This window comes from Pieris brassicae, chromosome 8 (assembly GCF_905147105.1).
Source record: "Pieris brassicae chromosome 8, ilPieBrab1.1, whole genome shotgun sequence".
In the NCBI taxonomy this organism is placed as follows: Eukaryota; Metazoa; Arthropoda; class Insecta; order Lepidoptera; family Pieridae; genus Pieris; species Pieris brassicae.
The window spans coordinates 1,453,715-1,480,866 of NC_059672.1; the positions used below are offsets into that span (position 1 = coordinate 1,453,715).

General features: G+C 33.4%; 4 protein-coding genes across 8 annotated transcripts; 2 read left to right on the plus strand and 2 right to left on the minus strand.

Annotated features, from left to right (window-relative positions):
• Nucleotides 1-3,475: 3,475 nt before the first annotated feature.
• Nucleotides 3,476-13,462, minus strand: LOC123713333 (mitochondrial 2-oxoglutarate/malate carrier protein-like). Of its 3 annotated transcripts, none has more exons than XM_045666937.1 (7): nt 13,217-13,462; nt 12,776-12,994; nt 9,952-10,045; nt 8,480-8,565; nt 7,421-7,523; nt 5,414-5,532; nt 3,476-4,555 (listed from the first exon to the last, which is right to left on the minus strand). In XM_045666937.1, exons 1-7 carry the CDS (start codon nt 13,300-13,302, stop codon nt 4,375-4,377), a joined length of 888 nt encoding a protein of 295 aa, XP_045522893.1. In that variant the 5' UTR covers nt 13,303-13,462; the 3' UTR covers nt 3,476-4,374. The 3 variants fall into 3 exon arrangements, with proteins under 3 accessions (XP_045522893.1, XP_045522895.1, XP_045522894.1); XM_045666939.1 differs by lacking the exon at nt 3,476-4,555 and adding an exon at nt 4,603-4,725; XM_045666938.1 differs by lacking the exon at nt 3,476-4,555 and adding an exon at nt 4,791-4,839.
• A 136-nt stretch (nt 13,463-13,598) lies between these two features.
• On the plus strand, nt 13,599-15,657 carry LOC123713331 (SET and MYND domain-containing protein 4-like). 3 transcript variants are annotated; one of them, XM_045666933.1, is made up of 3 exons: nt 13,599-14,071; nt 14,150-15,131; nt 15,244-15,657. In XM_045666933.1, exons 1-3 carry the CDS (start codon nt 13,768-13,770, stop codon nt 15,578-15,580), a joined length of 1,623 nt encoding a protein of 540 aa, XP_045522889.1. In that variant the 5' UTR covers nt 13,599-13,767; the 3' UTR covers nt 15,581-15,657. The 3 variants fall into 3 exon arrangements, with proteins under 3 accessions (XP_045522889.1, XP_045522890.1, XP_045522888.1); XM_045666934.1 differs by having other exon boundaries at nt 13,599-14,052; XM_045666932.1 differs by having other exon boundaries at nt 13,599-15,131.
• On the minus strand, nt 15,653-19,581 carry LOC123713335 (non-structural maintenance of chromosomes element 3 homolog). The gene is made up of 5 exons (XM_045666941.1): nt 18,946-19,581; nt 18,563-18,737; nt 17,763-17,875; nt 16,553-16,648; nt 15,653-15,866 (listed from the first exon to the last, which is right to left on the minus strand). Exons 1-5 carry the CDS (start codon nt 19,171-19,173, stop codon nt 15,804-15,806), a joined length of 675 nt encoding a protein of 224 aa, XP_045522897.1. The 5' UTR covers nt 19,174-19,581; the 3' UTR covers nt 15,653-15,803.
• A 1,758-nt stretch (nt 19,582-21,339) lies between these two features.
• LOC123713339 (glutathione S-transferase 2-like) lies at nt 21,340-25,834 on the plus strand. The gene is made up of 5 exons (XM_045666944.1): nt 21,340-21,483; nt 22,135-22,273; nt 24,168-24,335; nt 24,474-24,616; nt 25,383-25,834. Exons 2-5 carry the CDS (start codon nt 22,141-22,143, stop codon nt 25,551-25,553), a joined length of 615 nt encoding a protein of 204 aa, XP_045522900.1. The 5' UTR covers nt 21,340-21,483; nt 22,135-22,140; the 3' UTR covers nt 25,554-25,834.
• Nucleotides 25,835-27,152: the final 1,318 nt, after the last annotated feature.

Here is a 27,152-nt window from a genome sequence, read left to right on the forward strand (position 1 = left end):
TATGATTTCGTGTAATATGGCCTAATCTTATTATGGTTTATGAGTATTAACTATTGGAGACAAGTAAGCGGCTCGAGAGTATGGATACAATATGCAGAGTTACTAATTGAAGACCTACGAGTCTTAAGCCGGCTTTGTTTGACACACCTACGTAGTTGATCGACTGTTCTGAATGACTACGTCACACCAAGTATTATCGTGTCAAACGATGTGGCCGATATCGAGCAATTGGTAAAACATTGGTTTATATTGAATAAATTTAACACGACACAAGAATTACACGTGTACAAAAAAAATCTTTACCTGATCTACCGTTTACCGTTAATGTTTATTTATGGCTCGGGTATGTGTCCTGTCCGAGCGAAGCCCAGCCGAGGGTAGATTGTCCTTGGGTTTTAGCATAAATCTTGGTAACATATGCACTAACAAAATGCTTTAAAACACGTATACGTGTTAAAAAATTAACAATTTACGCACGCAAAACGACCTAAATACTTGTGAACAAGATCCTAAATTTACACATGAATCCTTGGTATTGAGATTTTGCGTTTTATTTGAAAATTTGCTATATAGCTAATATAATAGTAATTTGTCAATTATTATTTTTTAAGACCGTTATACCGACCCAAGTTTATTTATTTATACGTAAATCCAAACTCAAAATAACTTTAATCATATGGGTTTATAAGTAGGTAAAGTCAATAGAAAATATGTTAAATTGATTCTAAATTTACATTTATTACCAGTTTGCTAGTCAAGAGCAAGAAAAACTGAACAACTGACAAGATCTCCGCTACTCTTTTGAATCGCCAAGTATTAAGTCATACAAATTGTTTGAACTGGAGCAAATAAATCCTAAGGATTAGGATAATTTAAATATTCGTCAAATTTATTAAAAGCTTTAACCATTAATTTACGTTTACAGAGAGCTTTGAATTTATTCGGTGATAGTTCTAGTCTAACTTCGCTTGGGAGCTTTTTGTAAACACGATTACAATTTCCTTATGAGTGCTTTATCTTCTGGAGCCTGGTTGGTCGTACGCTTAATACCACCACCACATACCACAGGTCGTACCACATATCCATATTATAACAGATAACACTTAGGCAATATACAAAGCCATATCAGATCACATAGATAAACAAAATTCTTCACTTCGTAAAATTTTTGTTATATAAAATTAATTGCATCGGTTACGATGTCTTAATGACAGAACTCGTCTAATCCTATCAAAGGCTTAAATAAATTATATAATTACCTTATGTACTAGTCATGTAAGAGACGGAAGTAAATGGCTTTTGTACGTAAACCCCACGTTTTATTTCATTGAGGAACATTGCTTTGGTATTGTTTCTTTGAATTTGTCGGGCTTGAAAAATCCTGTTGCGGATTTGTATTTTTTTAAAGAGGCTGTCAATTTGTTGCCGCTCTCGTCTCTGCAATTATCATGTCCTAGATTATTTTAACAATCCAACAATTTTGTTGAAATTGCACGTAAAATCTATTTCTTATACACAAACCATCCAGTAGCATTACTGACGTGTATAAGTTGATAGGGGGTATCAAAAGGGGTAGGGGTAGTAGTAAGAGGGTAAAGGGAAAAAATTCAGCAATTTCGTGTTTTTCATGTATACAAAGTGTGAGCTGAAAGCGGCTTGTTGGGCAACTTGCTTTCTCTAGAATAAATAAATTTTCTGACTAAGAGGTGAAAGTGATTGGCAAAATTTGTTGCTGACTGTAAAACATCAGAAAACATCAAAATCTGTTTAATTTCTAGCAAGAGGTAGCAAAATTCTGCCGCCCTAGGCTCCAGCCTAATCAGCCCGCTGGTAAATCCACCACTGGAATTTTCACACTTCCTCAGCTCCTGCCGAAAATATTGCTAAATACTTCTAGCTACCAGGGATGTTCAAACAGAGGTCTCTGTGGCAGTAGCAGCACCTACTCGACGGACCTATACAAGCTCACGCCCACACCAGAGACAACTGGCAATGACAGAGACAATGGAGAGGCACAAAATAAAAACAAAATCAACAATTTATAACAATATATTTCGTCTCACAAAATAGCTATAAAAATATTTATATAGGAATTTGTCTCACTGTCACCGTATTACGACAGGAGTACTAAATAAACCTCCAAAAAGCCCATTATTGTCTGGACTCTACATAATAATTAGTTCGATGTGAATCTACCACAATTCTATTAAAAATGCTAAGAAAAATGCGCTTACATATTCGAGAAAATATTTGTGCTCCTAAAATAATCTCAATAAAAATTTAGACAATTATAAAAAAAAATTAAAGCAGAAAAAACACCTTCAAACTGGCAGTATAGTTTTGGCATAAATATAAAAAAAATCATTTTGTCTTATAACGGGTTTATTATCACATTGTGTTACACACACATCAGGAAAACATTTAGTATACAAAAAAAAAATTAAAACTTCATGAATTATAACAAAAATAATCGTGTATAATATAATATAATACGTAATACAATATTGTGAATAATAAAAAAATCTATGAAATTAAAAAACAAAACAAAAAAATTTCAACTTAATCTCAGATATAAAACCTATTTCAATACTTAAAAATAATATAATTGAAAGATGCCGTTGAAACTGTTCTGTGCCGCTTAAGTGGTCGTTCGTAAAGCTTCGCTTTTATAAGTTAAAAAAAAAATATTTTCCATTATTTATAAAACTGTTGCCTAAAATATGTTCTTGACTTATGAATACAGGCTTTTTAAATTTATTTGTAATACAGTGGACTTCGTATTGTGACGGAGACGGGTCGACTGCAATGTTTCTAGATTTTTCCACTAGTTAGAGAACTTTTCAGCAGGCTGTAATATGATTTCTGACCGTTTCAGGAGAGGGTCAATCACATATTAGAAAATTGTAATTTTCATAATGTTACCCTGGTTTTCAGGAAGCTGAAACCTTTTTTCAGTCGGTTTTAGAACATGTGCAGTCGAGTGGTGCAGTTTTCAGGAGACCCGTTTTCAGGCGTTTTTAGGCCTAGGTATAGGCCCTTTGATGAAGGAATATTCTAGACCAAACTTTCTAGGTGTGAGACAAGGAAGAAATGATACGAGGGAGAGAGAGAGAAGATCAGAACTTTCTCGAAACTAGACTGAGCACTCTAGAACGCCGTACGACAAGGACGGAGCAACGTGCGAAAGAGACAAAGAGTGCGGACGTTCTAGAATTGTGCAATCGCTACTCAGTAGCAAGCCCGCCTAGAAAGTTCTCGAATATTGTTTAGAATTATTCCCAGGGATATATAAGCGAGCCGAAACGCGACTAGTGACCTTTAGTTTTGAATGCGATAACAAAAGAGAAACACCGAAGCGATAAAGTGCGAATTAATTCTCAAACGTTACATAGGCAACATTTTTTTATAGCACATGGCTCATCTGATGTTAAGTGATACCTTCGCCCATGGACTCAATGCCAGAATGGATTGCGAGTGCCAGCCTTTGAAGAATTGGTACAGTCTGTTGGAAGTCCCTAAGTCGAAATGGGTTCGGAAATACATCAGTTATCGGCTGATTTAAGGCGAAAGCTGCCTTTAAAATATTCAGTTGTGAAACGACGGATGTCGATGTGAATTTCGTCTATCTAAACAAATAGAAAAATTCACCACATTTGCTGACCATCTGTGTGATCGTTAAGAAAAGCTAAGAAAGTGTCTTTATACTCATATTACTGTTCTATACCCGAAGTCGGCGTTACGGTCTAAGATTTGACGTTTAGCCAAACGGTCGCTAACCAAGGTCGTAATAAACAAAATTCACTGTATTTAAAATCATCAAACAAATGAATTTTTAATGTTCGATTATTTATATTGCATTGGCAGACATTAAAAAAATAAACAAAATAATCTTCACACTACATTTCCATTTATAGTCTATGTTTACTCTATGGCATATTTTGTATCTGTGACCACGTCGCGTTTTGGCGCCATTATTTGCGACCGAGCTGTTACATTGTGTTATTAACAAGAGCAATAGTTTTATAAAATTAAAATATAGCCAAATAAGAAAATTTAAGTTAAATAATTAAAAGTGTGGTTAATTTTTGTACTAATGAGGAACTGTCAACTACATTTATACTTACTATGGTTTTGAACCAAATCTAACGTTATAAAAACACATTAACATATATAAATTAAATCTTTGCACCGCTATAAGTATTCTGTCTCTTTCCAAAACAACGTAAACACAATTTGTTGGAAAGAGACGATAGAAAATGAGATTTTTCTTTAAAAAAGTGATGATTTTTTTTACGTTTATTATAACGCAGTTTACTGGTATTTTAGCTTTTCTATAGCTAAATATATTTACTTAAATGGTTTAAGTTTGAATAATTACGTATACTTAAAGTAGGCAGCGTTGAGTTGTTCTAGGAAGATGAAAGTGAGCACGGTGTGAGGACCCAACCGGGCGTAGTACGGCACGAATCCTTTCCATAGAGACAGCACCCCTTCGTTTTTCAGGAGATTTGACACTACTGACATCTGACTTTGACCTTTGGCCGCGTTTTGTATTCTGCAAGTAAATAATTTTTGAAATTAGAATGTCAACTGATTAACCTCGTTTTGTATTCTGCAAGTAAATAATTTTTGAAATTAGAATGTCAACTGATTAACCGCGTTTTGTATTCTGCAAGTAAATAATTTTTGAAATTAGAATGTCAACTGTTTTCCGCGTTTTGTATTCTGCAAGTAAATAATTTTTGAAATTAGAACGTCAACAGATTAGCCGCGTTTTGTATTTTGCAAGTAAATAATTTTTGAAATTAGAACGTCAACTGATTAGTCGCGTTTTGTATTCTGTAGTTGGAATATACCTCGTATTACCTTAATTAAATGAAACTTATTGTAAATTCCAGTTACTATAATAATTATATAAAAATCTGTAAATAAGGGAAAAATTAACGGATTAATAAAGTATCATATAAATATACTTCCCGAGACCAAAGCTTTTTAAAATGTAGAAAAGCTTTATAAAAATAATTCATCTCTGTTAATTTTTTTTTTAATTTACAAAAAAATATAATATTAGGTCAAAAATGAGTAAATAGCTGTACAAATTTGAATTTGGAATTCCTAACCAAAGAGGAGGTATTTGAGGTCAAAGTGGCCAGTACGACAAAACGCCAATTTCATATGTAAGGACCTAATATATCAATATGTTACATTGGAAAACCGCTGTGGTTTGTATTAATGTAATCTTAGCAGTCTTATTTACGTTTACGTTAGGCTATCTAATATCTGACTGTGTAGATCGTTTATATAACATAGGTCCTGGATTCGATTCCCAGCAATTATGTATCGTGTATTTTTTTGTAGTCTTTTATTTGTCTGCAAAAGAATATTGCACTTATTTTTTTATGAAAATAAATACCTGGTCTTAATTATATCCACGGGCATCGAAGCGATGGTAGTGACGAGACCAGACACCATGGACGCGCAGAAGTGGAGCGTTATACCATCAGGGACGTAACCCACAAACATTTCCCTAGCCTGAAAAGAATTGTTAATATAGTAAACGAATCGTCGAAAGGTCGTGCCTTCGATTCCTGGGGCACCAAAGCGCGCAATTTGCTCACAAAGGAAAACCGTGAGAATACCACTACAAAGTCCATTAAATTTTTGACATACGGGAATCACGCATAGCTGTAAGTACGGACTTTGGATTGACATTTTACAACCCTATATAAAACGAGACTTAAGTTAAGTCTGACCTTCCATGTGTCAAAAACGTAATGGAGTTTGACACACGGGATGTCTCCCGCCACTTAGATAAGTACCGACTTTGAATATGGTAAGATTTCCTAACCCTAAGGGTAAGTGAAACTTAGCGCTAAGTCTGATTGATGTCATAAATGTATTGGAATTTGACACACGGGATTCACACTAAGGTAAGTATCGACTTGAGTTGAGATTTATCCGATCCAAACTATATACTACTGCTATCCTTATACAGGGTGTCCCAAAAGTCGACGTCAAGTCGAAGTTTTCTCATAGGTAATGCCACACCAGTTATCAGAAAAATTAAAAAAAAAAATAAGTCATGTATTTTTGAAGTTATGGATATTTTTTTGTTATTCCAGAAAATGCACACCATGTGACAGTTTTTTCATTCCTGTTGTTACAAATATTTACTTTTTGCCATTTTTTTTTTCTCTTACGTCATCCCGAATAGTGTTTTATGTAACCTATGATCCTAAACTCTGTGCTGATGACTCCAACTTTTAGGAAAATGTCATTTTATACCGTACCAAGTTTTCAAAATTAATTTTCGCACTACTTCAACCGATCGTCCTGAAAAAAAAAATGTACTACTCCAGTTTGGCAAGTAGCTTTAAAAGTTAGCGCATTTAATAAGGATTCTACAGTGGTATAACACTGAGTCGATTATTTCTTAGATCGGCCATAAGATTTTTTTTGTTAAACAAAGTCTGTTTTCAACAATCTCTTTGAGATTACAACAAATGATTCTAGCGCACCCAAAACGTAACTAATGGCGACAGCGTGGTTTAAATAAGATGGAGAGAGACATTCCATAAAATGTGAGCGAGACAGATAGTGACGCTTATGACATACGGACGCAAATAAGTAAAATAGACAGTTTCTTTTTTATGATTAGATTTATGTATATATATATAATTCTCGTGTCACAATCTTCGCTCCCATACTCCTCCGAAACGGCTAGACTGATGATTATGATTTTTTTAATGCATATTCAATAAGTATGAGAGTTTGCTACTATCTATTTTTTCAAACCCCTAAGTCATAAGGGCTGCCCACAATTTTTTTTTTCTTATGCCTACAACATACATAAATACACACAACCCTTATTTGTAACCCTTCTACGATCAACCCCTATTTTTATTATAGTAGATAGGTATTTTTATTGAACTAAAAACAATGTTTCCTGGCAATAATATACATGGCAAAACGACGTTTGCCAGGTCACCTAGTATGATATATTAGGTCCTTACATATGAAATTGGCGTATTTCGTACTGGCCACTATAATCACGAAGTTCTCCTCTTTGGTAAGGAATTCCAAATTCAAATTTGTACAGCTATTTACTCAGTTTTTTCGAAATTTGAACAACTTCTTGCAAGGGAAAACATTTAACTCTGATGGGGCAGTCCAAATCGGCTTCACAGATTTTATTGATTCCCGTCCGACTGTTTTTTTTTAGTAAAGGGATCAATGAACTACCTATGAGATGGCAAAAGTGCATAGAAAACAATGGTTCATACTTTGATTAATTGAATATAATATATTTAAAAATATTCGACTTTTTGTTCCTCCCATACAAAACGCCAATTTCATATGTAATGACCTAATATAATACTGTCCGATATCCTATTAGATATAATGTACAACACTGGCTTACCTGTGAGTATGTGCTCAGTTGTGCCGCATTAACGACCATGGCCCGTCCAACCGTGGGCATCGCACCACGCCATAGCTTCAACACGCCTTCTTCACGAATTATTCTGAAAATATTTATTAAAAATCAACCTTTTTCTAAACTAAACCTCTTTCCAACACAGCGTAAACACAATACGACAGTAAGAGACGAAAGATTCCTTTAGATATACTAGTGTATTGGAACGAATTTATTTTTAAAATATTGGATACATAGATATGTTAAGGTACATTATCACCAGTGGTGTTGTACAACAGTGTTACGTACGGGACAAATGTTTATTTTGGTCTACTTACAAGAGCGAACAATTACAAATTGTGCACCTGTGTATTCGTACAAGGTACAAGTAATGTAGTAACACGCACGCACTCGTTGTGCGCGAACGCAGTCTTGCTTCCACTACCAAAACACATTCAACATAATAACACACAGGCTGCACAACATTTTCCTGTGCCATATTAGCAACTGTTGGCAGAAAAACTTCTCTGTGAACTTTATCGTGAACACAGCATTGCCGGTGGATACAGAAGCCAAACGCGATAACTTCTCAGTACGTGTTCTGAACGTAGCTTTTAGCGTTGGCTCTAATATCTGGTCTAATTTGCTAATTTTGGCCGTGGTTCAATCGTGCGCCTTCAACATCATGATTATCGAACTTAGACTCGACAATAGCATCCGTATGGCACGAAATCGGCCACGCTTAACTAAGAAAGTCTCAACGAGCAGTACAACCTTGGCTCTTACACTCTGTAACTGTGTTATTTATTATATAAAACTTCCTTTAACAATTTGGTAAACTTAAGTGTCTCTCAGTCTTCTCAAAACTGTCACAAATGTATCCAGTTATGGTGAACCAAGGAAAAGGTTTACAAACACGAGCAGGAAAATTCGTAAGCCCCATTTAGTTAGCACGTGGTCCACTGAATGTATGGCCAAGACACTTCTTCAAAAATTTACTAGACTTTTCACGTATACTTTGACCAATAAATACACCTGTATAATAGATAGAAATTGAACACTGACCTCAACAAAGCGTCAACCACATTCTTATAATTCCTTCTCTGTTCAGCTGGCAATCTTCCGTCAGCTGTCATTCGAATTAGCGCCACCTACGCATATAAACAAACTTGACTTCAGACAAAACTGCCATTTGATTTATTTATTGACAGATTATTTATGGTCAAATTTTAACTGTTAATAATAACTAATTGATTTTTATTACCACAAAACCTTATTACCCAATAATAGAGAATTTTTATTTTTACTCTATAATTAAACAATCGCATACAAATAATGAACTATTTATTGCTATGAAATGACTCTAATCTGTTTTATGATCGTTTATCTTAATAGACGAGTAGGTGATAAGCCTCCCTTGCCTGACACGCCGTCAAGTTTTCAGTCAAGGTAAGTTTGGTTTCCTCACGATGTTTTCCTCCGTTCTAGCAAATGTTAAATGTGTGACAGAAATTCCATTATTGGCCTTGGAAACTTACGACCTCAGGAATGAGATTAGCACGCTAAAGCCAGGCCTGCTCTTAAGAAGGTTACGTCTTAAGGGCAAAAAAAGGAAAAACTTTCAACTGGATTTATCAGTCTCTGGCCATGACTTCTCTAAAGCTCTCGAAACGTTGAGTTACTTCAATAAATCAAATTGCATTTCACTTTATCAACTTTGTTTACAATACGCGCTATCGCCTATAGTGACTTTGAACTTCAGTCTGTTGTCTATTTTCGTGTCAATTTTGGCATAAACTCAAACATGAGCAGGTCAATGTGCCATGCAATGTTCCGTTACCATAGTGATGAAATATTGTATTGTAAAGACAATTATTGATCAGTCAAAAGTTACCGCCAATTTTATTTGTCAAAAAATTCGAGTGCCAATTGACAGATTATGTTCACTCATATTTACAGAGTGTTAAATGTTGATGGCCATGGTTTATTCAGAGGCTTAATACGAAATCAATTTACGAGCGTCGTGACTGAGGGGCCGGTTATGTATTACGTTTAGGGGAAGAGGGGTGGGGGGGGCGGTCTTTGATTTTCTTATTTGGTAATTCGGTCAACAGTAATATTTACTTTTTTACACTATGCCTGAAAATAAATTTATACGTTTATATACAATTTTTTTTTTGAGCTTTGCTTACCTTTGCCGACAAGACGAAGGGGGGAGGGGATAAATTGCAGTAAACCTATTACGCAATACTTGAACTGCCCCAACGCTTAACGAATTTAGTCTTTTGTAAACCTCAAGTTATTTGTTTCATTCTTCAAATTTAGATACCTACATTACTACTTAAAAGTTTGTCTATCAGTCTTCTCAAAACTATGAATAAAGCGATTTTGTCTCAAACCCCCAATCCAGTATTCCAGAACGTAATACAAAATCTGACAAACTATTTATTGAAATTCAAGTTCATGATGGAGTCCTCAGAGATTGAGAAATGAGATACCTATTGAACATCGGATCGGATTTCTTTTGAGATTCTTACCTCAGCTGGTGTTCCTACGAAGGCACCAATAGAACCTGCTGCGATACCTAGTCCAGTTTTCATTCCGAAGCCCGGCGCTTCACCCCCGTGTCGCCTGAAAAAAGTCTTTTAGTCTGTAAATCTGTAGCATGTAACCTAATCCGTCGAATCTCTTTCATAACAATATTCTTCCAAAAGGATAACCAATATCGATGTAATATTATATGGCGTAAGATTTAAACTCAAAATAGCTGTATTCATATAGGTAACCAAGTATACTTATGAACGTCAACAGAAAAGATGTTAAATTGACATTTACTACCCGTTTGCAAGTCAATGGCGTAGAGCGATCTAGAAGATTTTTCAAGAAATCCTCCGCCACTCGTTTTAATCGCCAAGTTTTGAGTCGTACAAATTGTTCTTAAGGCAAAACAGAGTAAAGTCGAGACTGTCTATTTTTCATCCACGTGGGTCATACAGCAGAACTTCGACTGAATTATTAATATTGTTACGAAGACGGGTCGACTGCAATGTTTCTAGATTTTTATTCTCACTCATTGATTTTCCAAGAAATAAACCCTCCGCGGCATTTTCTATCCGATCCCCTAGCTTGTAACAATATCCTTAGATTCCAGTGTAACAATCATAGATTTTTATAAGACTTTCCGACCATGTGTCACATACGGCTACCAGATTTGGGCATTATCTCAGAGAGTAGAAAATGGTGGGTGTAACACTTATCGGAAAAGAGTAGAAGATATAAGATTACCGACCAATGTAGAGGACATTTTAAAGGAAATGATTGAAATGGACAAAAAATATTACAGAATGGCAACCACGAGATGGAAATAGGAAAACAAGAAGCAAAAGTTGGGTAGACAATGTAAAGAGGCACAACTTGGCCAAGAGGACCTAACAATAGAAAAGTATGGAAGCAGCTGGGAGAGCCCTGTCTTTCAGGGCACATCGATCGATTGACCGTATTAGATTAAGTTAGGTTACAATTTTTAAAGAAATATTTTTTTTGACAGATGTTCCATCTCCTTTATTTCTGCCACATGAATGCAACTCTATCATACGAATGACCTAAGCATTATCCAGCCAGTTTATTATATGTTGTTACAAACGATACGGCTAAATATGTTTCAGGCCGCATGTTAAAAGGCTAGGCTGTTGATTGATCCACTAATTTAGCTAGTTGGGTGCGACATATATACTGGGTGACAGCAAAACCTTAAAAATAATAACAGACCTTGATAAAATTTCGAAAATAAAAGTATACCATAAACAAATGGTTATTGCCCTTTGAAATACATCTTACAATCATAAGTTGGTCAGTATAGAATATTATCAAACAATACTACACTAAGGTCCTTAGGTCAAAACAGATACAATTTCATCATAAATTTTACGTACCTAAAAGTTTGTAAAACAAGACTGAATCAACCTTTCCTTAAATTATATAAATCAGTGGCGCTACAACCTTTTTAGGTCTGGACCTCAAATTTATGAATCTGTTTTGTCAATCTAATAGCAAAAGGTGATCAGCTCTTTGTACGTGTTGACACACGCCGTTGACTTTTTGGGTCTAACGCAAGCCGGTTTTCTCACCATGGTTTCCTTCATTGTTCGAGAGAATGTTAGATGTGGACATAGAAAGAAAGTCCATTCAGATCAAAACTCAAAGGATCGAACCTATGACCTAAGGGATGAGAGTTGCATGCTGAATCTACTAGGCCAACACTGCTCAAACTTTTCCTAATAATCATTTTATTGTTCACATAAAAAGCCTTAGAATATTTGTTTCTAATAAGCACTGATAAGTGTCTCGCCAATTAGAAGTGTGTATAATAACTGTACTTAAGTCAAAGCATGGTAAAAACAAAGTTATATACTTGTAATGAATTTGCCTTCCAAGTTTTGGACTTTTAAGAATTTATTTAACTTTATCATATCCACCTACGCCTCCATATTTTGTACACATAACTTGTAGTGCCTCATTGTCAGTACCAAGAATATAGTATTATAGTCACATATAGTATGTTTGTGCTAAACCAATAATTCTATTCAGTCAGTAATATTTACAAGTCAAATTCACAATACTATGAGAATTTGTAATGACCATTTTATGACATGTTTTGAAGCAAATTCAAAGAAATACTTTTATGTTTCTTGGTATGTTCTTACCAAATCAGACAATATTCTTGTTCATGCCTACAAACAAGCCTCCATAATCATAAAACAAAGCACTCTTTGTCTATTGTTTCTATTAAATTGAATTTAAGCTATTATGAAAAGAAACAAATGAGTGCTTTAAAACAGTGCAGTTAAACTGATTTAATGTTTATGATGATTGGGTTGTTGGATTTAGTTTGTAAGTGATCATGTGTACATAATAAATAAGTACGAGTATGAGTAATGTTTTTCGCCTGGACTTGGCTTCCTCACTAATACCCATATTTAGTCCATGTATGGTATGTTAAAATAAATAACTTTATATTTCAGTATTTTGGTGTGCATAAAAAATGTCATTAATCTGAGTAACTCTGATAACTCTCCGCCAATGGATCAAGCTGAACCCTATAAGAGGCCAAATTTGCTCTTTATACATTTGCAATAGATGGCCCGGAGTGAAGTACTATTTTGCCTTACTGAGCACACTGAGCACACTGAGCTTCTTGTAACAAATTTGAATTGATTATTAATATACTAATTATATAGTAGATGTTAAAACCATAGCTTGAATAATTTAAAGAACTGAAATCTAGTTGTATATGGCGTACCAGTAAACCTATAAAGATAATACTAAGTCAAAATCTAGAATTATCTTAGATAAATTACTTACTCTCTATAAGCATCAAATAACCAGCTATAAACACCAAGACGTGTAGTTGTATAAGTTGCTTGTCTAAGCAGGCCAGCAGATAGTCCGGTGTATAACGAAGAAAATCCCTCACGAGCAACAATTTCGCCAGCTACAGTGAAGGATGATCGACCACCACCACTTAACTGCATCCGGGTTTTGATTAGATCAAGTGGTTGGACAACACATGTGGCTGCCATACTGAATAAATAAAAAACACATAAATAATCCAATAAGATTAAAAATACAACATTTTGAAACAGTTACATAATATTAACATTACAATAAAAAGTTGAAGGTCAATAACATCAATCTAAATATAGTGTAATTAAATCATTTTCAAGTTTAAATTAATTTAAACTACATTATCTTAACGTATTAAATCATATATGTTATTAAGTGATATGATAATAAATTACACACCCCGCAAATCCACCAAAAGCAAATTTCAGTCCATTTGGGATATATCTCTCCTTTGCAGGTGCAGCTTCATTTTGTCCTTGAGCCATATTTATCGCTTGGTATCTCAATTAATTGTGCCGGGTTTATAAATATAATCACAAATACTCCCAACAAAACACCTGATCGTAATTTTCGCCACGAAATGCTGAAAATAAAATCAATTCCTCAGTGCCCAGTGGTGAGTGGTCAAACAAAAATTCAAATATCATGTAATACTTGTGTCATTTTATAAAATAAAGTGACATACTGACAACTGACAGTTATGGTGACTTATATTTGAAGGCCAAAAACGGACTTTATTTTTTCAATTAATCTAGGGGTACGTCGCCGTGATCATCTGGCAACACTGCTGTCGCATTTTTAGTGCATAACGTATAACTGCATTATCTTGTCTAATTTAAATATTGAAATTGTAGGTCATGTTAATAATTGATATGAATAATAGTTCTTGTTTTTAAAAACAGTCAAGATTTCTTCATCTCAATTTTCTCAGAATAGATGTTTGTGTAATTATGTTTCTGCAACCCAGATTATTTAATGAGTTCTTGGTAAAATCAGGATTTGACACACAAGTGTATGATGCTATGAAAAGCGATGACTTAGCTGATGTTGTTATAGTAGCACTTAATATTCTTAAAAAAACCAATAATCTGCCAGACATGCCAAAATTAATCAAATCTGAAGGACTGTCTAATACACTTCGAGAAACAGGAAATAAATATCTTCCAACTATGGAATATATCTCGTCATTACACTGCTATAACAAAGCACTTGCATGTGCACCAAATAATTCAAAGGCAATGGCGTTAGCTTACAGTAACAGATCGTTTATTATGTTTGTATTAAAACGGTTCCAAAATTGTATAACAGATATAGACCGTTGTTTCTCTACAGGTTGTCCAGACAATATTAAGAAAAAGCTACTTAAAAGAAGAGAAGATGCAAATAAATTTTCTCTCATGGATTCACTCTCATTAAGTACTCTTAAAGTCTTTACTAATAATTTTTTTAATTTTAATGCTGTTTGTCATACAGAGGTACCATTTGTTTCTAAAGATATTAATATTGCAGTGGAGTTTGCACAACCAAAAATTACTGCTGCTAATTTTATTAACAGTGGTACAATAATTGCTATGGAAGAAGCATATATGACGGGGTTAACAGCAGATAACCAATTTAATACCTGTTATAATTGTCTCTCTATAACACCTAATTTGATACCTTGTAGCACCTGTTGTTCCGTATTATTCTGCAGTGAAAAATGTAAGCAAAGTTGCAATGAGCAATACCATAAATATGAGTGTGACATTATAAATGTAATAGAAAAGCTTTGTAATGGTGGTGGACCAAGTTTGATGATTAAGTCAGTTTTAAAGCTGAAAACTAAACTAAAATGGAATGAATTTATTAAAGAATCTAAAACATTGGGAAACAGTAGAATTGAAAAAAGTACTATTAGGGAAGTATTTAATTCTGAAAGTGAATGTTCATTGCTAACATTTCCTGAAAATAGAACCTTTGTTCACGGCATTATTTACAATGCAAGCTTTTTATGTGCAGCTTTACTGCATTATATCTTTAAAATTCCAAGGTTTATGCCCACTTCAAACAAAGATGAAGCTCTCAGAGCTTTAGCACGGGTAATGATGTATTTATGTGTTTATGGTTCACGAAGTTATGTGATTCAGACTGTGACTGATTTAGTAACTGACCAGACAGTATCCCAAAAACATGCAAATTTTGCTTGGTACATGTTTTATTCGAAACTGAAACATGAATGCAAACCAAATGTTATTGTCTCATGGATAAACAATAAAGCAGTATTAATTGCTGTAAAGAAAATTATGCCTGGAGAAGAAATAACCACTTCAAGTATGTAAGTATAACAATGTCATGTCTTGAACCTCTATAGCAGCCTAATTTTTTGTGATATACTATTAACATAATATTTATTTTTTATTATTATTTATTACTATATATTATTACAGTGAACCAACATCTAAGATGTCAGCACATCATGTAAATATAGACCTACTTGTGGGCAAAGGGCAGGTTTGCACATGTATGAAATGCACAAAAAAAGTGTCTCAGAATGATACCCTGTCCAGTGCTCAAATAGAATTCATGAAAAAAGTTGATTATAATTTATTGCATGCAACTGTTGACGTATGGCATATTAATAAAATATCAGAAAAATGCAAAGAAATACTGAATGTTTTAACTGATGTACCACATTCTAAAGAGTATCTTACTGCTTTGACCCAATTTCGTAACTGTCTTATAGTCTGTGAGGCATTGGAAACTGAAAATTTTTGTATTCTATAAATGTCATGAAATTAAAAAGAGATTCCTATATAATGTTATTTCATAATAGCCATAAATTGTAATTAAAAAAGGTTCAGATAAAATGGTTTTATTTAATATGTTTCCTATGTTATAAATTAGTTGTAGGTGAATGGTAATTTAAGATATTGCAACAACACATGCCCAAAGTAACAGTCTATATTGTTCAGAACTAGGATATTTTTTTACTTAATGAAGATCAATTCTAATCCATTACTGTGCAGTCTTGGTATTGTTCAATCCAGTCTTTTGGATCTCTTTCAAATGCCTGCAAAAAACATTAATATATAAATGAAAGCTGTTTTCTGGTATCAAAGATAATATTTTACCATGCAATAAAATTTCCATGTACTTAAAACCAAATATGTAATATATGCTTATTAACAGTGCTAATACTGTTAGCAGTCTAAAGCTTGTATCTATGACAGTATTTTTTACTTGAAATTGTCTTATTTAAAAAAATTGAATTTCAATTAAAGTACTTATTAAATAATTTAAATTAACAGAAAACACAAATTATATCATTAAAAGTCATGCTAGAATTTTAATAGCTTTCTTTATATAGTGGACATTAAGTGAGGGCAGTAAAAGCTTCTGCAATTTTTGCCATAGCCATATAATGTGATATGTAACAATTGTTCCCTAGATACTCTTCAGATTACAACAAATTTCCTGTAATCCATATACTGCAGTCACATATTGCTGCAGCTGTAAATATTGCTCACAAAAAACCAGGAGGATGTTTTTAAATTAACCTTATGGGTTAGTAGGTTATCAGTCTACCATTCCTTGTTCTATCGGTTTCAACAGAATAAAATTGTTTCAGTGGAAAATAAAGCCCGGACCATAAAACTAAAAGTTAATCTTATTAAGAGTTATTAATTCAAGATATATGAGGTTATTAGTCATTTAGAAGTAAGTAGGCAAGTTAAATCATTTTTATCGAGAACTTGCCTGTGCCATTTTGTTAAGTAGAAATATTTTAGGTACTTCTTCGATTGCTCTTTGACCCCATTCAAAAACATGTCTAGCTAATTCATTTTCGCCAACCTGAAAATATTTAATTGTGACATTAATTAATGGAAGAAGTCACGCCACACCAGTAATAACTAAAAATATTTAATAAGAGAAATCTAACTTTAATTTAGTTATTAAGTATACACCTTATGCTAAATCGTAGATGTGTGTAGAAATGTCACCATGCATAACATAATGTTTATGGTGAAACTTCCACCTCATAATTACAAGGTGCCTAAAATTTTGGAAGTTTTCTTTAGGCACATGAGGGTAAAATTTCCGTAACGAATGAAACGCAATAATAATAATTCGTAACGCTATGCGTCACGAAGATGTGCAGAAGAAAAGGAAAGAGCGATTGAGAGAATGAGAAAGGGCGAACATAGCATGGAACGAGAGTAGGGAGCAAGCAAGTCAGAAAGATCGAGAGAGAGATAGTGAGATAGAGCGAACGTCGCATCACGCCCAGTGCCATGGAGCGAGAGTTGCGAGAGCTATATTGAGAAAAATTGAGAGAGAGAGAAAGGGAGATCGAGAAAAAAATACACGCTATTGGTTGATGTATTTAGTAGTTACATATTAGAACTTGAGATGGCAATTCTGTCGCATAACGTCTTGTGCAGTAACCGCAGATTTATTTATTTATTTATATTATCATTAGCAGGTATATAGTGTGTAAACATTAGAGTTAAATTTTGTAATAAATTTGTAAGTCGTCCTATACTAAGCTATTGTTGCAGAGTAAGCAATACACCTGTTATCTTTTTGTTAATTTACTATTTTTATGCTCATTCGTTTGAAGGTTAGGAAGTTTTAATATTTACAAATAAAAAAAATGTTTAAACATGAACTTATATTGCATATTTTACTTATCATAATGCTATACCAATAGAAATCGCGTCGAATAATTTAAACATTGAAGAAAAAAAAAATATTTGTATAAATTTTTGACACTTAATATTATAATGAGTAAAAAATCATTAAATTCCTAACATACCTTTCCTTTTCCTTTCCTCTAATTCTCAGATATCTGACCTTTTAGATTTGTAAAAATATGAGCAAGACTTAAAAATTAGTTTGCCAAAGAAGTTTCACTTCTGACATGTATACACACTCCCTCATTTTAAGTAAAACTTTGTTGAATTACCTTGGTATACTTTAGATACAATTGCTTAGTAAATAAATTTGTAATTATTTTGCGTCCAGCATTATCTGTTTCTTTCAGGAGACCAGTTTCAGCAAGAAAATTCCACATGTCATCTGAAATAAAGTTTAATGATTATAAATTTACTGTTAATTAGAATGTTACACAAATAACCGGATGCTAAAAATAATAGACAATTTTTTTTTTTTAGAAACCATGTTTAATTATTATTTATTGGGTAATAAGAACACTTTATTAATACTTCAGAATTATATACTGTATTAATACTTAAAATCAATGATAAAATTTAAATTTTCAAGACCGCACCAAAAATTAATTTCTGTATTGGCACTGTTCACATGATACATATGACATCACACACCAGTAACCCAAGTAATAAATAGAGCAGCGGAGGTGAATTTTATCACTCTTATAATAAATATATGATGTAAAAAAGATATGTAGTACACTCTATAGCACTACAAATCATTTTTTTATATCCCTATAAAGGTACAAAGAAACTGTTGATCCTGTTTCAAAAAATAATAAAGTGTGAAACAAATGTGTTTTTAATTAGCTCACAAGACCTACAGCATTGCAAATAATTCAAATATTTGTAACTGTTAAGTAAGATTTTGATGTATGTCTCAGTTTCACAAGTTTTTTATAGTGAGATTTATAGTTGAGGCTTAAAGTATTCAATTTTGTTTTAAGACAATGATATCAGATCTGAGATTTATAAATCCTTCATCACCATAAACCTGATAGTAGTGAATATTTTAACATATATAAGTAGTTAATACCATCTTTTACAGGCCCTCCAGTCATAAAGATATGTGTTAGTGCTGCCACCAGCAGCTGTCTGTGGGTAACATCAGTTATTGTAGATAACAAGGAATCTTCACATAGTTCAGCCAAAACTACAATATATTGAACTCCAGATTTTGATGCTATTTGCACTAATTTGAAACCATATATCTGTAACAAAAATATCTTGATAACCTTAATGTTAGCCTAATTCAATTCATATTAATCTCCTTCTCACTCGTGAACATACCTTATGGCTGAAAAAGCAAGTAATTATTTATCATACATTCTTTGGTAATAAAGTTATATTTTACATCATTAAAACTTTTGAAAAGAATGTTTCTACTATTTTCAAATATAGTCTTAACTATTTGTATACCTTTTTTAATACTCTTTCAGCTTCTAATATGATAGTATTCATATCATTTTGGGAGATTTGTGAAGACGTACTGAGGTAATCTTTGATTTCACTTCTTTTGATTGGAACTTTGCTTCCTTCACGACATAATATATATCGAACACACTCAGTCACTGCATTAGTGTGAGTATTTGAGGGCTCTTCAACTCTAGATGTACTTCCCTCTTTTCTTGTCATACCACGATCCATATTTCCAAGCTTTAACTAAGTTTTATTGTGGGACCAGCAAATAAATATAGGTCTAAATGTATATGTTTGACTATGTACAATCCTCCTAATCCATCCTAGCATCAACTTCTAAATTCTAATACCTCGTAAAGTGTATGTTTGTTGTACGGTCGTCGGTTTGAGAGTATATTTCAAATATACGTTCAAGTAGGATAAAATAGCTGTTATTTAGATCTTTAGAGCGTATATATTTCTCTTTTTGATATTTTAATTGTAGTAACGCTTGGATTATTAAGATTTAATATTTGGTTATGTTAGATTGGTTGTGTTCTATTCTATGCTTTAATGTAAATTGTAATAAAATTAGTGCATTTTTTAAATTATTGAATTGTCTATTGTATACGTATAGTTCTACCGGAATCTTATGGCAAATAGGGAAATAAACATTTCTTGAGGGCAATACTGGGGAAATTGGATTCAATGATCTTCATACTATTTAATTTTTATTATCTTTAGTATTAATGAACACGAAGTATATTTATTAGTTATTTGAATTAAGAATGTTGTTCAAGTATTACGAAATTTTTTTTGGAGATTCTACTTCTTCTTCATTCATCTCTACATAAAGTAGTTGAGATTTACGCTTACCATCTTCTTAATTGTAAAACATTTGCACGGACCTATTATTTTACATCAACAATACGTTTGGTTTGTGTGGTAGTTTATTTATACGTATTGATAATTAGCATTATCCATAATGCTAATCAAAATAGTCCTTCTTGATTGGCATTTAACATATTCAAAACCAATCAGTAAGCATAAGTCTGTAAAAACAAATAACATTTATCATGTTAATCAAACGATAATTTAGTTATTCATCATCATCATCCGTCTAGGGCAGGGCACAGTTTTCCTAGCGAGTGAGAATGAGTGAGATTCTTCTTCTTCTCTATTACTTAAAAAATGTCTAACCTCCGAGATTATTTTCCTCCGTTGAAATCAATATCTTGACGATGAATTTGTAACAGTTTTATTACTGTTCAAATTTCCTTCCGAATTATAAAGTAACAATAATAATAAAATTTACTTTATTCCCAATCAACTGTCAATCGGAACTGACCAAGTTGATATTTTTCTTCCTCCCTCTCCGCTTTTGGACCACGCGTGGTAAACACACCATCAATTGATACACCCTCAGCTACGATTCGCCGTAGAGTAGTACTGGATACCCCTTTAATTCAAAATTAAATAAGTCAAAATTAAGTACCAAAGAAAAGTATGATATTATAGGTGCGCGTGAGGCGAGCACCATATAATAATAGTATCTAGGCTAGGCAGTAGGGAAACAAACAAAACCTCTTCGGGCCATTAGTATGTATATTAAGTTAAAAGTTTACACCGAATAAAACAGGTTAAATAACGAAAATAATTGAAAAACAGTAATAGAAAAGAAAGCATTTAAACAAGCATAAATTAATTATAAGTTACGAAGGGAAATCCGTAATTCGCGCGCACAGGTTTCACGTTAGAGAGTTCTAATCACTCTGTCCGCGGGTCGCGCTGCCACTGGCTGCAGGCTCCACCCACCGCGCCCGTGTCATCACACATAGCGGTAAAATCACCGACGCAGTGGTAAAGAGGAGTGGTATTATTTGGTTGCCACAATATAAACTAAAAGTACCAAAACCACTCCAACTTACCAATTCAGTCGCATCGCGCTTTAAAACAGCGAACGGGGCGGGACGTCGGCGTGGATGTCACATTGCGGACGCGATGATCCTCAAAGCGTCGCACCGCACTCAGCGTGACTTTTTTTTTAATATTATGGCAATAGACTTGGCGTGATTTCTCGAGTATTTTGAAACAAACCTCAAAAGGTTGAGGTTGATTTACACCTTCTTCCTTTATTTTACTAACAGTAGTTTAATTTGAAGGACTTGACATTGCCATATGAAAATAATTTTTTAATTTTATTTTATAAGATTCCGATAGTCATATGCAGCCTAAAAACCCCACGGGACGTTTTGATTCCCCTTTTCCCCTTTGGGGTGTAAATCCCCGTGTTGGCATCACTGACTATGCTATTTATAAAAAATCTAGCTATTATGAAGCATACATAAACTGTATTTATTTCTAGTCACAGATTAAACTATGGACTAAAGTCCATCCTACTACAGTGACTACTGTCACTGTCAAGTGTTATTAAATAAAACCATTTCGTAATTATCCCAATTCCATTAACATTTTTGTCAATTGAGGTTTTGGGTCTAGGTTGAGAGCACGCCCTGCACTTTTTGCAAGATTATTTTGGAGCTGTTTGGGACCAAATTTGTAAGTCTATTACTTGACACTTTGTTTTAAATCAGTATGTAATATATTAAATATTTGCTAGTATATTTACACTCTACTCATTCTACGGCTGCAAATACCGGCACAAATAATCCTGCATCACCATAATATTGAATTAATAATAAAGATAAATTGGTATTCACTTGTCTTGTTCCGTTGCTTCAAGGCCGTCAAGTCTCACACAACAGAAATTAAATTGTGTATTATTTTTTAATAATTTGAAGTGTTTCATTCTTATGCTGTATCATATATTTAAGTTTGAACTATATATGTATTGTATATATTTTTTTTGATTTCTCTTTAATATAATGGAGTATATACTTAAAAATACACGAGGAATATAAAAAGCTATGATAATTATGGATGATTTTTTTATTTGGATTTAATTACACAAGTATACATAAAATTAAGAATTACTAAATAAAATTACATTTTTTAAAGCTAAATTTTGAGTTTGTAGTCTTAGTACCATAGTCTTTTCAATGATTTCCAGAAAATTATACAATCAAACGCAGTCATAATCGTTAGCCTATTTTTAAGGGCTCTGTAAATTTTCTTTAGTGCGCCTTTAACCACATTTTTTTTTAATAATTGTAAAATTGCTTTTAAGATTCATAACAATAATATTTTCAGATCATCATGTCAAATGTCAAGTTCTACTACTTCCCCGTTAAAGCTCTCGGTGAGAGTGTTCGTCTACTCCTCTCTTATGGTGGACAAGACTTTGAAGACAAGAGGGTTGCCATGGAGGACTGGCCTGTATTTAAGCCATGTATGTCTATTTAATAAATATATACCAATAGTTTACACCAATGAAAGCAAAGAAGAGAGAAAGAAGCGATGCTATAATACTATACATAAGTTTTTTTTTATGTGTTTGCCATAAAAGAAAAGCAAGTGTATAATTTAATCCTTTAGAGAGCCCCCTAACTTAAGACATTGCCTATATATGGGTATATAGGCATATGCCCACAATATCATATTCATGATTTACAATTTCTTTAACCTAAAAATTTTTAGGCCTCATGGCCCCGAAGAAGGTTAAGTTTAGAAACGCCCTTTTGTTTAATATTGATTTATTCATATAGAATGATTTTCTTACTTAAGGAAAAATACTATCTATCGTATGATGTTCAGCATCACTTCATCACTTGTATTGAATGACTTGCATTTTTTAAATTCCGTGTTTATTCTAATTTCCTGTTTCGCATAGGGTCAATACGTTATATGGCCGTGGATCAAAGTCGTAAGAACAAAATCAAATTTTTTATTGCTATTGTTATTAGGATACATTAAATATTCAAATATATATCTAATTAAAGGTGATTTATCGCTTTCAACATTGTTATTATGTATTATAGTGAAAGAATAACTCAATGTATATAACAGTTAATTTATTAGACTGAAGATTAAAAGCGTTTTACGATTATTTCACTGTTTAAACATAATTACGGACGAGACAGTAACCACGTATGACGACTGTCTAGAACTTAATAATTTATATAATAAGAACGTATCACTCATCGCGGAAATATCATGACCTTGGTTAAACAGAGATATATTGTCACTAGTCTTTATTTGTTTTATGATTATTTAATAGAATCACCATCTAAACTAAAACCATCTTTATGGTTGTTACGGACTATTTCGATAAGTACCTAATTTAGGTAAATGCGTATTTAGTATTGTCTTTTATTAACATAGCTTTTACACATTTAAAGAAAACACTTTTTTACCGGATTGTAGCTATGTATTATTATAATTATTTTACATAATATTAAATTTTTCCCGATGTTTCGCGTGCTAAGTTTATAATAATACATAGATTTAACTCGGTAAAAATTGTTTTCTTTAAATGAGTATTACTAAGATTGTGCATAAAATAATATGTGTTGATTAAAGACATCGCGTTTTTGTTTAAATAAAATGTTTTGCAGAAATTCTGTAAACAATTACAGTACATTAACCAAGGAAGTCAAAAATTACAAAACATAATAGTCGTTATATTGCTATACGACTTTGTTACCCGGGGCGCAAAGTTCCGTTTTTTTTGTGATCTCTTTAACAATGGTTTTTTTAAGTCAATTTACCTAAAATCATAATGATTGATGAATGATTCAGGCGTCAACCATGTATCATTTTGTATATTGCGTGTATACAAATGTAGTGTATTTCACATATATAAATGTAAATAATAATATTATTTACACGCATTTTATAACATAACAATTTAAAAGCCGCCTTTCACGTTGAAGGTGGATTTTTACTCTATTCTGAGTCGACTTTGCCGGGCGGCTTTTAATATGTCCTTGCTATTTGGTATTAGCTCCGATAAAATGTGTCGGGGCCTCATACGGGCCTTTGTTTGGGGGAAGCCGTTTGAAGTTGCGGCTTTAGAACGTCAGCCTCCCGCCAAACGGTTTTATCCCAATCACGCGCAACCAATTGAACATGGCAGTGGACAATAATCCTATTACAAATAATAGCTAGTAATGGCAACTTCCCAGAGTCAATATTTATAAATCAATCTAACACAATATAACGTTTATTGAATCATTCTAACTAGTTCATTAAATCATTCGAATTAAATATCCTGTTTTATAATTACAAATTGAAGAATGTAGTCTAAAAAAACCTACAAGATGCTAAACAATTTTTTTGTACAGCGACACCTTTCGGTCAGATGCCGGTACTAGAGATCGATGGTAAGACTTACGCACAGAGCTTTGCCATCTCCCGGTACCTGGGCCGCAAGTACGGCCTCTCCGGAGCCGATGCTGAAGAGGATCTAGAGATCGATCAGAATGTCGACTTCGTTAATGATATCCGTGCGAGTAAGTAATGTTAATTGTCATCTTCGACGTCGATTCCCAGCAATATTTGCTATATCTAAACAGCGCAGTGGCTACGTGGCCTTGACGCGGAGTCTAAATTTAACCATAGGTTAACAATAAAGATGTAATAAATTACAGAGGCCGCAACGGTCCAATACGAAGCTGACGCGGAATTGAAGGCCAAAAAGCACGCGGAATTCAGTAAGGACGTGTACCCAGCATTGCTCGAGAAACTGGACGAGATCATCAAGAAGAACAATGGACACATTGCTGCTGGCAAGGTATTTGTTTATTCATACTATTGTTACAGATCAAGACGACAGTCGAACAATTAAAAAGGAATAAAATAAATAATATATTAAGAATAATTATTATTAAAAAAGATTACCTGTGAACATTTGGTTCAATTCAAACCAACGATTCGGTCTTAGTTGCTATGATAGTATTAATACAAACAAACAAAAACTTCTCAAGTGGGGCTTGGACAGGACGTTCAGGAGCACATTGGTGCAATGTCTACGATGCATCAAGGATTTTTTATGATGCTGTATTCTCGTATAACGCGCGTGTAAGGTCCCATTTAAACGCGTTGAACGATTCACGTTTAACACTCCTCGTTAATATCAAGAAAAAACTATGTCATGAACGAAATTTAAATAAAAACATATGCATATGTAACTAAAAAATTGTTATTAAAAAATACATACTTCCCAAAACTCTTTAATGCTGTCAAAGTAAAATAAAATTGTAAAGGATAAATATGAGTGATGGCTGATAAATATAGCTTTACTATTATATAGACATAGCGTGTAGATGTATATGAACATCCACTAGTATTTGGATTTTTTAAATTAGTTTAAAAGTTTTTAATATATATAAATAATATCGCGTCGTAATATATACGGGGTTATAAATACCGCGCTCGATCTTAGAAATAAACTTCATACATGAAATCGAATTGAAAAACATTTATTAATTTTTCCTTATATTCCTGTTGACATTCGCCATTTATCCTAAACTGTGTTTAAGTTCTGCATTATTTTTCAGCTCACCTGGGCAGACTTCGTCTTCGCTGGAATGTTCGACTACCTAAAGATGATGCTCCAAGTTCCAGACCTAGAAAAGAAATACCCAAGCTTCCAACAAGTGGTTGACGCGGTGTACTCTCAGCCAAAACTCCAGACCTACATCAAGAATGCACCTAAAGCTGATTTTTAAACTAGACAATGTTTCTTTGTTTATAACATATAACTTGTGAATGTATTGGATCTGATTTTTTTCTTTTTATTCTGAGATTTAAATTAGAATGGGTAAAAATAAACCGAGTTACTGGCCACTAATTCAATATATAAAAAAATAGTACAGTATCTGGCGTATGCGCACATGTTTTTGTCGGATATTTTTCCCAAAAATTAATTTACAAAATAACTGCATTTAATAATTGATATTATTACGTCATAGGACAAAGTGCCTTATTAATTTAAGTGTATATTTAATGTATCAATAAAAAATAAAAGTATTTTTTTATTTTATTTTAATCCAGCTCTTATTCATACAAATAGCATCTTTTTATTGTACATTTACTGGTATTTGCCAAACCAACATATAACAAAAGAGGCACTGGAATACCCTTCAAATACCCTTGACAACTCTTGATCCCCAAATTTTGTTAAAATTACGAAATGGAAGTAGTCCGCAAATGGCCTGTTGAGGCAGTAATTGCTTAGCGTCGTGATGTTCCCGACACTGTTGAAGCAAATTACAATATCAGCTCTAGTAGTCTCCAGCTTCGTGACTGACATCAGTGCATGGGGTCTGAGATACTTGATCGGTTCTATCAGTCTCCTTCATCTACCGAATAATCAGCGGTTGACATGCTGAAGTCCTAACCTCCGTATTTATAATTGTTTAAATATGCTGAATAGTGCTGCGCGCGATTGACCAAAACTCCATATTTTATTATATCCTAGCAAGAAATCGTACGAATTGAAGTCATTTTTTCTGGTGTCTTGCTGGTGTGTAGGTGATTTGACTGAGATGCTTCTTGTTCGTTTTTGATTTGATGTTATCGTTGGGGTGCCTTAGATTTCCTATATATAATATGTATTTTACGTTTTGTACCGGGAGTTGGGTCTGCGCTATCGACTTAAATTATTTCGGAGTTGATCGTAACCAAAATTGTATGTAAGTACTTACCATCACTTTGTATACTCAGTCCATTCCACGACCGCAATTACCGGCCGGTGATGCAATTATGTGCCATTTACTGGAGGATATCGAATCACAGGTTAAAACACTAGATTTTGCTTGAGACGTGTAAAAACTAAGTCCCTCATTTGAGCACGAAGGCGTTCACGAAACCCTTGCAAGTGCTAATTGAATTTCAACCTAATGCTACACCACTTACGGCAGCTATTTCAAGCCACAACACGAAACACTCAAGCGCAAGACGCGTTCTGTTTCATGTGCGTGAGTGTAGGGATCCCGATATCCAGTAACGATTAATAATAGACCTTAATCAAGAAGAATTAAGGATCTGTAGCATTGATTAAATAGACGCATAGGCAAAAACGGAAAGGTATACGTAGTCTTTCTCACTTTTACACCGAAGAATGCTTAATTAAAAAAAAAATTGAAAGTTTCAAAGATTTAAAATATTTGGCAGTTATTATGCTATAATCGCAGCGCGCGTTGTTTTATAAAAGTGGTTACTTCGATGAAACCCTACCTGTATAATAATAAGAATTAAATAGCTTTGTACTAATTAATGGTGATGGAGTAAAAATTTACTTTATTATTAAAACAACAATATAATAA

Bases quoted from the DNA above. Each gene is read 5' to 3' on its own strand.
- LOC123713333 (XM_045666937.1), bottom strand. From the start codon at position 13,302: ATGGCTCAAGGACAAAATGAAGCTGCACCTGCAAAGGAGAGATATATC. The intron at 8,566-9,951 runs GTAAGAATCTCA...TTATATGCGTAG, and splicing joins TCGTAGGAACACCAGCTGAG to GTGGCGCTAATTCGAATGAC. The intron at 7,524-8,479 runs GTCAGTGTTCAA...AAATATTTTCAG, and splicing joins GTGGTTGACGCTTTGTTGAG to AATAATTCGTGAAGAAGGCG.
- LOC123713331 (XM_045666932.1), top strand. From the start codon at position 13,768: ATGTTTCTGCAACCCAGATTATTTAATGAGTTCTTGGTAAAATCAGGA. The intron at 15,132-15,243 runs GTAAGTATAACA...ATATTATTACAG, and splicing joins GAAATAACCACTTCAAGTAT to TGAACCAACATCTAAGATGT.
- LOC123713339 (XM_045666944.1), top strand. From the start codon at position 22,141: ATGTCAAATGTCAAGTTCTACTACTTCCCCGTTAAAGCTCTCGGTGAG. The intron at 22,274-24,167 runs GTATGTCTATTT...TTTTTTGTACAG, and splicing joins CTGGCCTGTATTTAAGCCAT to CGACACCTTTCGGTCAGATG. The intron at 24,336-24,473 runs GTAAGTAATGTT...AATAAATTACAG, and splicing joins CGTTAATGATATCCGTGCGA to AGGCCGCAACGGTCCAATAC.
- LOC123713335 (XM_045666941.1), bottom strand. From the start codon at position 19,173: ATGGATCGTGGTATGACAAGAAAAGAGGGAAGTACATCTAGAGTTGAA. The intron at 17,876-18,562 runs GTATTAACTACT...ACTTTATTTCAG, and splicing joins TGGAGGGCCTGTAAAAGATG to ATGACATGTGGAATTTTCTT. The intron at 15,867-16,552 runs GCAAGTTCTCGA...TGTTTTTTGCAG, and splicing joins TACTTAACAAAATGGCACAG to GCATTTGAAAGAGATCCAAA.